At 33.9% G+C, this 14,874-nt stretch overlaps 1 protein-coding gene across 2 annotated transcripts in view; it reads left to right on the forward strand.

The window, feature by feature from the left end:
• The window catches only part of THO2, a 44,075-nt gene that overhangs the window by 18,374 nt on the left and 10,827 nt on the right, over positions 1-14,874 (forward strand). For both annotated transcript variants that reach the window (XM_028195355.2, XM_028195356.2), the window contains exons 12-22: positions 18-211; positions 5,016-5,096; positions 5,311-5,518; positions 5,625-5,867; positions 5,949-6,029; positions 6,124-6,243; positions 6,402-6,461; positions 8,045-8,172; positions 11,183-11,279; positions 11,364-11,492; positions 14,653-14,756. In XM_028195355.2, coding sequence (XP_028051156.2) covers positions 18-211; positions 5,016-5,096; positions 5,311-5,518; positions 5,625-5,867; positions 5,949-6,029; positions 6,124-6,243; positions 6,402-6,461; positions 8,045-8,172; positions 11,183-11,279; positions 11,364-11,492; positions 14,653-14,756 — 1,445 coding nt within the window. The remainder of the gene's footprint in view (positions 1-17; positions 212-5,015; positions 5,097-5,310; positions 5,519-5,624; positions 5,868-5,948; positions 6,030-6,123; positions 6,244-6,401; positions 6,462-8,044; positions 8,173-11,182; positions 11,280-11,363; positions 11,493-14,652; positions 14,757-14,874) is intronic.

Below are 14,874 nucleotides of genomic sequence, written 5' to 3' on the forward strand. Positions count from 1 at the left end.
TGTGGTATGGCTTACAGGCTAATAAAATTGGCAAAATAAATCTTGCTGCTATTGGGAAGGATCTTATGGATGACGAGAAGCAAGGAGATGTGACAATAGATCTTTTTGCTGCTTTAGACATGGAAAGTGAGGCAGTCACTGAACGGGCTTCAGAGCTTGAGAATAATCAAACTTTGGGCTTGCTAACTGGATTTCTTTCAGTGAATGACTGGTAAGCTTGATGTCTGAAATTCAGCTGCTTCTGCGCTGTAAAAATTGTCTTTAGTCTTTATCTGTTCGTCTTTTTCTTGTGGGTGTGTGTAATTTACAACTACTCGTTGCTTCTTCTTCTTTGCTATGTTTGCTTTTATTGCACTTGTACTGTTATAGTTTGGTGCAGCTCCCTTTATGCTTGTTAGGATTTGTGTGCTTGAGGTGTAGTATCTATTTTTATCGGCTTGGAATTATTAATCTTATATCTTTATTTAATTTTTAGTTTTTGGGAAGTGAAACTTGCCTGCTGCCTAATGGCTGCATTATTTCTCATCGATATTTTAAATATTTTTGTTATTATTATTTTTGCTTTGGTGTTGATGTTACATTATCTTGTGTATGAATTAGGACTTCCATCAAAGTTAGGTTGATAATTTCAACTCCATTGTTCTTGATGCCATAATTTGTTTGTGTACGAGATATTCATTTCGCAATAATGTTAGGAGCAAGTCGAGTGATATATATATCTTCCATTCTGCTGTTCTTTTTGCTGGTCTACAGTGTTTCTCTTAATATCTTGTTAAATGAACTTGCATAATGCCGTTTCCCCTCCTATTTTTATTCTTGCTGTTCTCTTTATTCTTATCCTTTTTTTGGGTGTGGGGCAACACATATTTTGTGTGGCATGCATGTTGCAGGATATTCTGACCTGAAAAGTGTCAAAATGGGCAATTTGTTTTTTTATCCTGCTGCACATCATGCATTTTATACTTCTTTAATGGAACAATTTTTTTTTTTTATTAGCAACAAAGAAGAAATCATATTAGAGCATGTGCTGAGGGGCACAACCATAGTTGTCAAATCGAGAATCATATCGTGAATTGAAATCCTAATTTTGTGAATCATGTATCGAATCATATTGAGAATCATTAAGATTCAGTTAAACTATTAAAAATGATGGTAACAATTGTATATGTGAAAAAAAATTAATTTTAACTTGTTATAAAATAGTTTTTATATGGAGGGTAGGATTACACCATCTTAAGAGGGAAGACATTGCCTTGATAGCAAAAGAAGACACAATCTCTCTTGACATTTAAAACATGGATTTAGGAATCTTATACATAGTATAATACTAAGAAATAATTAAGTAGAATTCTTTATCTTAAAACCAAAAATACTTTAAAAGGTGTGTATGTTTATTATTTAGAAGTTTCAAAAAATCACTTGTGGAACCATTGGGTTTAACTGACGACCCCCCCAAAAAAAAAAAGAAAAAAAAACAATTGTGGAACCATTGGGTTTAAATGATGAACAAAAAGCTGACCAAACTCATGTAATGTTGAATTATATTTGTTTTAGTAAAATAGCAATAGATAATTACTTTTTTGTTTGGTTTAGCCATGGTTATTAAAATCACGACCCGGATCGTACGATTGTACAATCCTACGATCCTACATTGCTCAAACGATCCAGTTCATTGTAGGATCGGTGTTATAATAGGATCGCAAGTAGGATCGTAGGTAGGATCGTAGTTTTTTTGTGATTTTTCACCTTATTTTTAATATATATCATTCTAATTTGTGTTTTTATCTTTTTTTTTTTTTTTTTAAAATAGAAAGTAGGATTTTACGATTCTTGATCCGATCCTATGATTCGATCCATGAGACCCTCTCACCGATCCTACCTAGGATCTTGATTTTAACAGCTGGGTTTAGCAATGGATAATTACTTTAATCTTAAATATTCTTAGAAGATGTATTATGATATTTTTTTTAAGTGAAAAAATGAGGAAAAAAAGGACCAAGAACATGCATTGATGGGTTTGAGTAGATCCGATTAGATCTTGGTAAAACTCTCTTATCATCAAAATAATAATAAATTATGCATAGGTGTTGGTTATTTTTGTCCAAATTACTCTTAAAAGTTGTATCATGCCATTTTCACTAACAAAAAAAGAAAAAAGAAGAAAAGAAAAAAGAGTGAAAATGTCTAAATTTGTCGGACAAGATAGTTTCAAGAATTTCATGAATTGCAAATGGTGAATCAAATCGTGAATCGATTGTAAAATGTGCGATTCACCATGGATTCTATCCCAAAATAAATTCACCTATAGATCCTTGTCGATCTATGCGTGAAGTGTGAATCGAGTTGTGAATCATAAGATTCTTATAACAGATGGCACAACCCTTGTACAACCAAAAAAAAGAAAGAAAAAAGGAAACGAGAAAAAACCTTCCCAATGCCTGACCCCATTTCACTTTCTTGGCTCCCCATCTCCTTCTACAAATAGGAGTTGCCCGATTGCTCTATTTAACGCAAAACAAGCACATCCAAAGACTCCATTCCTCATTCACTGCTAATGTTTTGTAGACTAGAACCCCTTCATTTTCCAGTTTAACTTCACACAATGGAAGCACAACCAAAGGCAACACATCAAATGCATTTCTACACTAAATTGAGCATTCTTGAAACTCAATCCTTCGTTACACATGCAGCATCAATTCACTTGCACTTGTTTCATCTGAATTAAATGGTAAGATTCTTAGCAGGAGCTGCACATAGCTTGTAGCTTCCCCTTCCCTGCTATGTTGGGTGGTTTAGAGCGGGTGGTTCTAGTGTGGGGGGTTTACACCAAATCCCTTTCCATGGGAAAGCACTTCAATCTACTATGCGACTCGTCTCAATTTTTTCTCCCCAAAATCAGTTCTTCGCGACTCCCTTCCACCATCAAAGGCTACTGTATAGTATAGTCTTCCCTTCGTAGCTTGAACGCAGAGCTAACCTTGAGTTTTGGGGGGCCTAAGGCGAAATAATTTTTCGGGGGCCTTTTAGATATTCATAAAAAAATAAATAAAATAATTTCACCCAATTTGGTTTAGACTTTTCAAAATAATTTTGAGTTTGCAATTTGTATGTTTTTTATTTATATTTTTTGTATTTGGTAGTTTTTTTTAATAAAAAAAATCACAAATATTATACTTTAAATGTATCTAGATTAAGTGTATCTACAAAATATATATGTTTTTTTGCGTAAAATATTAAAAAATTCACTAAAAACACGTATAAAGAGAGTTAAAAAGAAAAATAGGCCAAACAGAATTGGGCTAACAACTAATACATATACCCTATTTGGGAATAGGCTATTTTATTTGATTTTTTTGGGCTATTTTAGCCTGGTTAAAAAAATTACATTTGAGATGGTAGGGTTTTTTTTTTTTCCTTTTTTTTTGGTAATTAATTTGATGGTTGTGAGAGAAAAAAGTGTAATGATTATGGATTGAATGTGACATTTTGCCTTATTGGCTATTTTAGCCGATTTTGTATTTATTGGCTATTTTAGCCAAATAGCCTCTACCCAAACACCCCCATATACATATAGTTTATATTTTATTTTTTCAATTGGGCTAACAACTAACATTCACAAAAAAAATTTAATCGGTGATTTTTTCAATTGGCCCAAACAAAATTTTTGGGGCCCTTTAAATTGGCTTAAATTAATAAAACAAAATTGGGCCATTTTAAGTTTTTAATGTAGTACAAGACTATGAATTTGGGAGCCTTTTATTGGGCCTAATTTTTGGGGCCCTAGGCACAGGCCTTGCTTGCCTTAGCCCAGGGCTGGCTCTACTTGAATGAATACAAATAGCCTTATATTGGGCCTTTTCTTTCCCTGTAATAAGATTATTAAAGTTCCTCCTGTAATCCCTTATTCCCCTTTTTCGTAACGAAGCCCAACCTATTCATGGTCCACATAGTTTGTTCAATCTTCCCTGTTTCCGCCACCAAACCTTTGCCCATCTCGAAACTTACCAAGACATTTGGATTTTCAAAAACCGGCCCACAACATAGATCAAAGTATAAAAAATAGAACCAACTCAAGACTCACGATCTAGAGCTATCTTACCAGAAAACGCTAATATCCTAGCGAATTACATATTGGTACACGCGTTCCACAACATGGTTACACTTTTTGTTCCAAAACGGTAAATTTAGTGATCCAACATGATCCCCAAAATTTTTTTCCCAATATATTTCCTTAAATTTTAACTTAATAGAAAAAAAATTCAAATATATGAACTAAAATCTAAGATGAGTTAAGTTTTAACAAGACAAAAAATAAAAAATGGGTCATAATTTTCATAGAAATGATTTGCTATATGAAAGAAGAATTTTTTTTTATTAGATAATTGTTAAAAGAAAATTACTTTAGAACTACCTTAAATTCTTAAGTGTGATATATAACATTTTAGAGCATGTGGCGTACCACGTTCCCGTTACCGCTCCGTGTACCGGAACGATCCACGTTCTAGGTAACATAGATCTAGAGATTCAAGATCCAGATTGATGGAGCTTGAAGGAAGAAAAACCTAATACAAAGAAAAGATTGAACCAGACCAAAGCCTTGGAGAACTCCAAGTAGAGAAACCCTAAACAGAGACAGAGATAAGACAAAGAGAAGCGGGAAACAAAGGAAATCGAAAAGATGAAAGAAAATAAGAAGAAAGTAAGGACAAACAAGAAATCATAGGTCGGAATTTATAAAATCAAATATTGAAGCCCAAACCGGAATGCAAACAAGAGAGAGAGAGAGAGAGATTTTTTGTACCACACATTTTCATGTATTTCGATCTTTTTTCTCAATTCATCACTGATGGACTTGATTTTTAATGGAACATTAACATGATTAAGCCCGTCTGTATTAAGTATTTCAGTTATATTTATTTATTTATTTTTGATTCAACTTTTAATTTAACTGTTTTAGTTACTAAACTTTTCGAGTATATGGTGTCATATTTATGTTTTTTTTTTTTTGGTGCCAGGTATCATGCCCATATACTTTTTGATCGTCTTTCTCCTCTTAACCCGGCGGAACATGTTCAAATTTGTAATGAATTGTTTAGGTATGTCTGAGTTACATGATGAATTTGGATTGTCAGTTCATATAATTCGTTTCTGTCTCTGGTTTCGCATCTGCCTGCATATTTTTCCTTCTTGTGTCCATTCTTAAAACTTGCAATCTACTTCTTTAATTTACCTGCTGTCTTCCAATATCTTTAAGGTTATTTTGAAAGTTTACGAGTTTTCTATTTCCAACCTTTCATTGCACATGTCCAGGCTCATTGAAAAAAATATATCTCCAGCATATGACCTAGTTCGGCAAACACATCTTCAGAGCTTGGGGTTGCCTTCAGCAGCTGGTAATGATTCTATGGAAACAAATTCATCAGTCCATAAATCCTTCATTAATCTTCCAAAAGAGCTTTTTCAGATGCTTTCTTGTGCTGGACCTTTTCTTTACCGTGATACATTGCTGCTGCAGAAGGTGCATTGTTTTGTTCTATGAATTGATTTTTATTTTTTTATTATTTGGATTATTTTTTTCCCTAGTGCTCACAAGAATGAGCTGTGTGTGATTTCTCGGCAAGCAGGTATGTAGAGTACTGAGAAGCTATTACCTGTCTGCACTTGAGCTTGTTAGTGCCGATAATGGAGATTTTATTCCTGAAACTGGTATTGGTGGAAATCGAAATCCTCGTTTTCACCTGAAGGAAGCCAGATTAAGGATTGAGGAAGCCCTGGGAACATGTCTACTTCCTTCTTTACAATTGATACCTGCAAATCCGGCAGTCGGGCAGGAGATATGGGAAGTTATGAATCTCCTTCCATATGAGGTAGGCATTATGTGGGAGCTGTATGATACTTATGTTTATCTCATTAGATATATATTACTTAGTGGTGTGTTGTCTGCTTAGGCGAGGTATCGTTTATATGGTGAATGGGAAAAAGATGATGAGCGGATTCCAATGGTTTTGGCTGCTAGGCAAACGGCAAAGGTAACAAAATAACTTTTTAGAATTCTTTTTCCTTTTCACTGCTTTCAGTGTTGTGTCTGAAGAGCATAGTTTGCTTTGCCCTGCTCTTTCACAGTTAGACACTAGAAGAATCTTGAAACGACTTGCAAAGGAAAATCTAAAGCAGCTGGGTCGAATGGTTGCAAAACTTGCTCATGCCAATCCAATGACCGTACTTCGAACAATTGTTCATCAGGTACTGTGTTAATTGGGGTGGTCAACACTTAATTTGCTGGTAGAGCTTGTTTATAATTATTGTTGCTATGATTATCATTATTATAATTATCTTTGTATTATTTATTTGTTATTTTATTTTGTGAGAGAACATTTATGTTCTGGAATTGTGATGTACAGATAGAGGCATACAGGGATATGATTACTCCTGTGGTAGATGCATTCAAGTACTTGACACAGGTGTGGATTTATTATTTAGTATTTTCATTCTCCGTCCTCTCTTTCTCTCTCTCTCTTTCTCTCTCTCTCATACATCAAATTTTTTCTACATGATAGAATGTGATCATGCACTGCATCTTTTAATCCTCTTTGTCTCTGGTATGAGGTTTAAAATTTCGAAGATAGGCATTCCCTGCTTAGGCAATACTTTGGATTTGGGTTTTCACGGTAGTCCCACAAATGCTTATAATGAGCTTTCTTAATTATGAACTGGGTATTCTTTTCCAATTGATTGAATGAAAAATAGCTGAATGAGAATTGTTCTTTTTCCAGAATGTATTCAAGGCAGTAAGTTTGATGGTCTGGGTTTAGCAATAGGGATGTTAATACATTGCTGCTCGTTATAACATGACATCTCATGAAATCAAGATAGAGGTCATAAATTTCTATTGAAAACATTACGAACTTTTGCTTCATTGTAAGAAACTGTGTTCTAGAAAGTTGAAAGAAAATAGTGACAATATCAGAAAGTTGCCAATGCGGCCTCACTTGGATTGGTTTACATAATTGAATATAGTGAAAAGGGTTCTGCCTGTTCTTTGACGTCTTTCTTTCCTTCACATTGAAAAAATTCAAAAAAAATAAAAAAATAAAAAATTCCATATATAGTAACTAAATGGAAGGAATGAGCAGAGTACGTATGAAAGCATTTAATTTTTTCCAAATTACTTTGAAACCATGATGTAAATGTTTGACAAACTAATAGAAAATGAACACTAAAACAAGTCGTTCTTTTTGCCTGGTTGAAATTATAAACTTTGCCCATGTGATGACTATTCATCGAGAAAATCTGGCAAAATGTTAATCAATCTGGAAACACTGAGATCCAACTTAATATTATGCATTGTTCTAACAGAAGTTGGAAATTTTTCAGTCTCATATTTGTCTCCTGTGAGACAGTAAGAGTAAATTGATGGCACTGGGGCTGTGGCAGCCGTTATTGTTGTGCGTCTTTGTCCTGAATGTTAGCACAACTTTGTTCTTTTGATTTAATCTCTTGTTTACGAAGATATAAGTAATGTTGGTTGTCTTCTAATTAAAGCTTGTTATCACATGATTATATTGAGCTTTCTGAAACTCTAATGAATCAGACTCGCGAGGGGAAAAAAATTGGCTGCTTTTGTGAAAACTTAGATGGAAATGTTATTGAGTTCTCTAGTGAAGTTAATGCTTACTGTACAGAAAATCATTGGTTTTTATTGGTGAAGTACATAGTTTTTTTAATTACTGACAATTTATATTTTTGCTTGTCAGTTGTTTTGCATGCGGTTCGTGTAGGACCATTGGGTTTATTACTGATGTCATTCTAGTTGCTCCTCATCAAAATGTGGGATCACCTGTGATGTGATTTTGCTTTTGGAACTCTCTATTGGCATCACAGTTCAAACATGTTTATCTAGATATTTAATGCATTGCAATTTGCAAATATGTGCTTTTTAAACTTGTTTCTTCTCATCAAAACATTCTAAGTACAATTAACTTATTTAGGGTAGTTGTTTTTGGTTCCTGTTTTTCTTTCACTAAATGTATGGTTTTCAACACAGCTTGAGTATGATGTTTTGGAGTATGTTGTGATTGAGCGCTTGGCACAAGGTGGACGTGAGAAGCTAAAAGATGATGGTCTTAATTTGTCAGACTGGCTTCAATCTCTGGCTTCATTTTGGGGTCACTTGTATGTATTCTTTTCTTGTTTGGGCTAGTTTACACTGGTGCTTAAATGTTTGTTTAAAGTATTACTGCATTAGGAATTTATTCTAGTTAAATGGAGTTTTTATTTTTGGATAAGTCGTTTGTTTCTTATATATGCCATTTCTTTCTTATTTTGGGAATAAATGGATCTTTACTTTAGAGTGTAATGCCAAGTATAGTTTGTTAATAGGTTCAATCTTAGTTTTATTTTTAGCTGGGTTGCATTATTTGCCCTTTCCCAATGCTACTCTTCTTATGATGTATATTTTTTATTCATTTGATTTTGATCATTTCTCGACATGCTTATAATTTTTGCTTGTCAAGAATTTTTCTGGTTGTGGACTGTGGATGTATGATATGATATATATATTTTAATTATAAAGAATGTTAATTTACCCTAAAATTACAAAAATAATAATTATAATGTACATTCTTTGTTGCATATAGAGTTTAGACAGACATGGGATGATTTACCCCAGTTTGCGGGTTGCAGATTAACCTCAGCATAAGCAGGTTGGCTGGAGCTGGGGATGTAGTTGATGGTGCAGATTTTCATGAGCTCCTTTGATGGGTCATATTGCTTCAGCCTTCTTACATTCGCTTGCCTTATTGGGCCATCAGTCAGATGAGATTCAGCAACAAAGATTGACAAATTGCTTATCAGAACAGGAATGGGGGAAAAAGAATAGAAAAAGGAGAGGATATCTGCAGGAGGGCAGGCATTTGTTTTTTGATTTGTGGAAGAAAATGGAGGGGGGTTAGGGAAGGCAAGTGATCAAGTGAGAAGTACTCCACTTAAACCTTCCTCCATGTATATGTTTGGTTTGAAGTCCCAAAGAAGAGAATTGCTCTTTTTTCAAAAGTTTTAAATGAGATGTGTCCTTAGATGGAAGTTTTCCTGTAGACCAAATATAGGTGGTTTTATGGGAATCTTGCCCTAGGTATGTTTGTATGAAGTCAAATAGCTCATGCAGGCAAGTGGTGGAGTGCAAGTATGACAAACTGCAGAGTGAATAAGACAGACAGTGCTTTGTTGGTCTTCATGTACTGGAAGGGGTTGTATAGTGGCATAAATACTTTTGATGTTTTTAGCTGAGGTTCAAAACTACTATTGAAAAGGGAGATGAGGGGTGAACACTCGGAGACATCTATCTCAAAGTGATTGGCATACAGATACTTAAACTATTCCTGTTGGGCTGCATGGCCGTGCACTTGGATGTTCATGTTCTGCTGAGTTCCATGTAATTAGGAATTTGTGTCCAAGTCAAGTTGCTCTATTTTGAAGCTTAGACTTAGTTGGAAGTTTGAAGATAGAAGGTGCTTATTCCTGGATAGTTTAAGTTTTTGTGACTGTTGTTTTTCTTTTTGCGGCTATTACCATTTTGCGATTTTGCATTTCCTTTGGCGTATGACTGGAAAATTTCAGTAAAGTTGTCTTTTTTCTGTTAAATTTGCTGCTGACTATAACATTCCCACATTTGATAAGCTCAGCAGGGGATGCCTGTGCATCGAGGGGATATGTTCTGTTTAAGAAGTGGGAGAGTTGAAAGAAGTATTTCTTTTCCGATTGTAACTCCATGAAGTTGATTTGTTTGATGGTTCATTGGTAGATCCAGATGTCGTGAGGTTATAATTCTGCAATGCCATTGATAACTGGCATAATCCTGCAGTTATAAGATAGAGATTCCATATATGTTGCTTCCTCATTTGCCTTAGTATGAGATGTATACAAAGAACGAAGCTCATGAACTTTTGAAGCTAAGTTCAATTTCTCTAGAGGCGATGCTTGAAAGTTGAGAGTTGTGTTATTTCTTGAGCTTCATCAACCAAAAAGCTCACAAGGGTATCAGTGCTGCTCAATTGTACAAGGAATGAGAGGTTTTTATTGGAGACATTTCTCACCAAAGGCAAGGAGAATTCTCAACCGGGCATAAAATATAAATTGTTCATTATGGTAATGCATTGTACAATCATTTAGTGTTCCTCACATATTCTGCAACCTAGTGTACTATAACTACTTGCTGCAAGACCCCTGATATCTTTAGTAGATACAATTTACATCACTACTAGCACTCTGGTGGAGATTTGAGAACTAAGAAATTAAAATAGAAAAGAAAAGATGATGGGCTAGTCGTGTATCTAGGTTTTGAGTTAAAATAATATTAAAAATGGATTAAATGTTATTATTACATCAGAAATAGTTGAGGAGTTCATTAACATGATCTAAATTTCCTGACCAGGTTGAGTGGTTTTAGGGGTCAACCAAATGCTGATTTACTTTAGCAAATGTGGATGAGATTTTTCTAATTCTATTATTGTGATTCCATTAGGATCCATGGATTTCTTTGGTTTCAAATCCTATTTTTTCAATTAATAACTCTTGTATTGTTCCATTCGTGACTCAACAAAATAGAAGGAAAAAAAGATTGTATACTACTGGAAAAGTTGATTGTAATGTTTTGGCTACTTTATTATTTTTAAATTGTTGTTATTATTATTATTATTATTATTATGTGTGTGTGTGTGTGTTTATCTATTTCTGTTTGTTTCTATTTGAACAGTTGTATGATATTTCTTTGTTGCTGAATTTTTTCCCTTGAAAACTTTTGTTACTTTGTTTTCTACTTTGTCTATCCTTTTTTTTTTTTTTGTGTGTGTGTGTGTATGTGTGTTCTTTCTCCAGTAAAATATTTGGTATGAGTTGATTTCCTTGCTGATCCCTATAATCAAAGCATTGGATTGCTGGTCTGTCTGGATTATTTTCTATCATGACTGGCATCTTGCTTCCTCTCTATGTGAACTAGTCATAGTGTTTAGGACCTAACTATAATTGCCCTATTTTCATTTTCCTCTTTTGTGTTTACTTACTGCATTATTGATTGGTGACATACTTTCTATGAAAGATGCAATGTGGAAACAGAATGTATGGAAAAATCAAAGTTGAGAATGATTACTTCTTTGAAAATTATTATAGCGGTTGGATTTGTTTATAGGTGCAAGAAATACCCATCAATGGAACTTAGAGGTCTTTTCCAATATCTTGTGAATCAGTTGAAAAAAGGGAATGGAATTGAACTTCTTCTTCTGCAGGTATTTTCAGACATTAAATTATGCCATTTATGGTGTGGCTTCTATCATCATGCTTTATAATTTGCACATTTGTGGTTGGAATAGGAGCTTATCCAGCAAATGGCAAATGTCCAATATACAGAGAACATGACTGAGGAACAGTTAGATGCCATGGCAGGGAGTGACACTCTCCGGTATCAGGCTACTTCTTTTGGGATGACCCGAAACAACAAGGTGCTTTGTAAAGTTTTGAGAGTCTACTTTCAGTGATTTAGTTTCTTAGGCAATTTAATATTTCATAACTCATTATAAGATATTATGTTTGTAGAAGATAATCAGCTCCTATTTATACAATGGAGACTGGTGATTAACCTAGACACTTTGACTCATAACATGAACCCTCTTTAAGGGAAAACCTACTGTTTTATTTTGATTCTTGTTATTAACAATTTGAACCCTAATTTATACTAAATTATACTATTTTGTTAAAAGAAAGTTATGTTTGAGGTGGAGATATGAACTCTTGTTTTTCTCTTTTACTAATGAATACCCTTTTAAGATACCTTCCGTAGTTTATATTTATATTATTGAGATTTTTCTTCTAATTCTATAGATATTCTTCTTCTAAGTCTTCTAGCGTGGGGAAATATGAATTGATATTTGCGTTCTAGAACATAAAATAAAGCATGCGACAAACTATGACATTTAAGCACTTATAGCATACTTGGCTGTTAAACTGAGAATGTGGTTCAAGTCTAGGCCAAACACACTGGGAAAGTAATGCCAAAATTTAGGTTTGTCCCACTCGCATCATTGACCAACTAGTAGAACCAGAAAACAAAGAAAGAAAGGTATAAAAGAGGACAGTGCTAGCCGATGAGCTGAGTATGCACTCTACCCCTCCAAGTCTGCTCCCCCAAAATGGAGTCTCTCCGAGGCATAATATTTGGACGAGAATAGTAAAGTTCCTATCACTAATGTTTCATCTTTTGACCTATACAAGTCCTTTCTTCACTAAACACCCATCTTCACCAAAATCAACAGCCAAGTCTTTTTATACTCCCCGCAAATTGGTAGGATAAACCACTGGATGACAATCGTCTAAAAGTAAATTAATTATGGGTTAATGAACTCCACTTGCATTTGTAGCGCCTTCTAGTATTTAACAAAGTGAATTCATAGTTTCTTTCAGTTTTTTGCTTTGCTGCCGTTTGGATTGATAGGATTGACAAAAGGACAGTTGTATTATGAAGATCCATCCTCTTCCTTCTGTACTCCTTTATTAATCTTCTTAGTAAATATATTGCTTTTATAGTTGATCTATCGGGCATGTATTCAAATTGATTCTCTGACACTGTTATTGCAAGTCTTAGGTGATAATCAATCACTGTCTCTCATAATTTCATTGTATGCATTATCAATGCCTCTATAATTGTTGCAATTTTGGATATCTTCTTTATTTTTATATATAGGAACTAAATTTGTTATTTTTTCCCCACTCATTAGGCATTTCCTAGTCATTAAAATTGTTTTGAATAATTTTGTTAACCAAAACACCCCTCTTTGCCTAATGCATTCCAAGCCTCAATAGGAATACAATATGATTTTAATCCCTTACCCCATTTCATCTTCTTCAATGCAAAATTCACGTTGTACTCCCTTATTTGACAACAAAGCTTATATTCTGTCGTCTTTGTTTTTTGATAAATAAGCAAATTTATTAGAAAAGCATCAAGATGATGCAAAGAGTACAAAATTCAAAACCCCAAGGAAAAAATGCTAAGCTATCAAATCCTCTGCAAATTCGACATAAGCTAAAATATCTAGATCAACCAACCCCGTAATGCTTTGTTTGGAATCATTCATTGAGGGAATGGAAAAGAGAAATGGAAAAGTATAACAAAAGGAAATGATAGAATACAAATTCCAAGCTATGTTTGGTTGAGTTGGGAAATTGACAAGGAAATGTAATCCTCTCTCTCTCTCTCTCTCTGTCCCTCTTGTGGCATTTCTCACTGTAGGATTTAATTGAAACTTATTCAACCACCATATATATATATATATTAGTGAAACAATAAAAAAATCCATTTATAAAGGAAGCCAATATAAAGAGCAGAAACGGAAGAGAAATAACACAAATTCATATGAAGAAAAGCAATATGAATGCATCAACCATACATTTGGGAGGCCAACACCACTATGTTGCCGTCATCTCAATGATGAAAATCTCACCAAATCAACAACCACCTCTGCATTGTCCATAATTAAATAATACCATTTACCGCAAACAGTAATCACAGTATATAGAGTGATTGGAATCTTCAGGTTGTTAATCTTCAATTGAGTTTTGTGATTGAAGATTAGCGGATTAAGCAACTGATGATCGTTGATTGAGAGAGTTGGATGAATGATGGTTGTTGCTAGAGGTAGATCTTCAAAACTCATTGGCAATTGTTGTTGATAGCTACTTATGAACGATCGTTGGAGGTTGAACTTCATCAACAATGGTCTCCTGCGAGAAGCCATGACCGAATGCTTGAGACTCTGTTTCTCTCTGTTTTTAGCTCGATAAAATTTTCTTCCCTCTTTTCTGTTTTCTTTTCCTCACATATCAGTAAGAGAAATATGGGAATAACCTTTTTCTTATTTGTTTCCCTCTTATTTTCTTTTCCACTCCACTTTCCATTACAACCAAACAAATAGAGTAATTTTATTTTCTTTTCCCTTTCCCTTTCCCTCAATAAATCCAGGATCCAAACACACAGCCTAATCTTCTCATCCGTCACTTACACCCTTGAATCCTTTATTTTAATATACCTAACCTGATAAAAGTATATTCCTTCATTGTTCTCAATTTCGCAAGTTTGTAAATGTTCTTTTCTCATCTTTTTCCTCTTGCCACTTTTTAAAGCATTTATTTTTGTTGTTACTATGACTTTTATTTCATTATTCAACCACCAAGTCCCTTTGGATATAAAGCATTTTTCTTTTGATTCTCCAAGAACTTTTGATATTCTTTTTTAATGCATTGTATTTCAGATGTTATTCATCTTCCAAACTCCATGTTTCTTTAAACATTTTATCTTTAATTACTTTTTCTTTCTTACCTTTTAGATCTCTCCATCTAGTTAATGGGGTTTTAATATCTTGTTGGATGTTGTCCTTTAATATATATATATATATATTATTGATAGTATTATAACTGTTGTTGTTGTTCATTCGTTTTGTTTCAAATAGATGAAAAGTGTAGAAAACTATATTTGATACCTTTCATTATTTGACTACTAAATCTTGGTTTATATTCAAAATGTATTTCAAATAGAAATTAACTCATCTTAGTGCTTGAGGTGGTTTGTTGAAGTCTTGAAATGTTAACATGTAACTATCTTTGCAGGCATTGATCAAATCCACTAACAGGCTGAGGGACTCATTGCTTCCAAAGGATGAACCGAAGTTAGCAATTCCACTACTGTTGCTTATTGCCCAACATCGTTCTGTGTAAGCAGTACAACATATTTCTAAAATTCCTTGAGCTAACACTATTAACTGCTATGATTGGTGCAAATGAAAGTATATTTCTGTCTAAACTTGGGTTCAAAATGAGGAATCTTTATTA

Source organism: Camellia sinensis, chromosome 11 (assembly GCF_055761805.1).
Source record: "Camellia sinensis isolate YWXY chromosome 11, ASM5576180v1, whole genome shotgun sequence".
In the NCBI taxonomy this organism is placed as follows: Eukaryota; Viridiplantae; Streptophyta; class Magnoliopsida; order Ericales; family Theaceae; genus Camellia; species Camellia sinensis.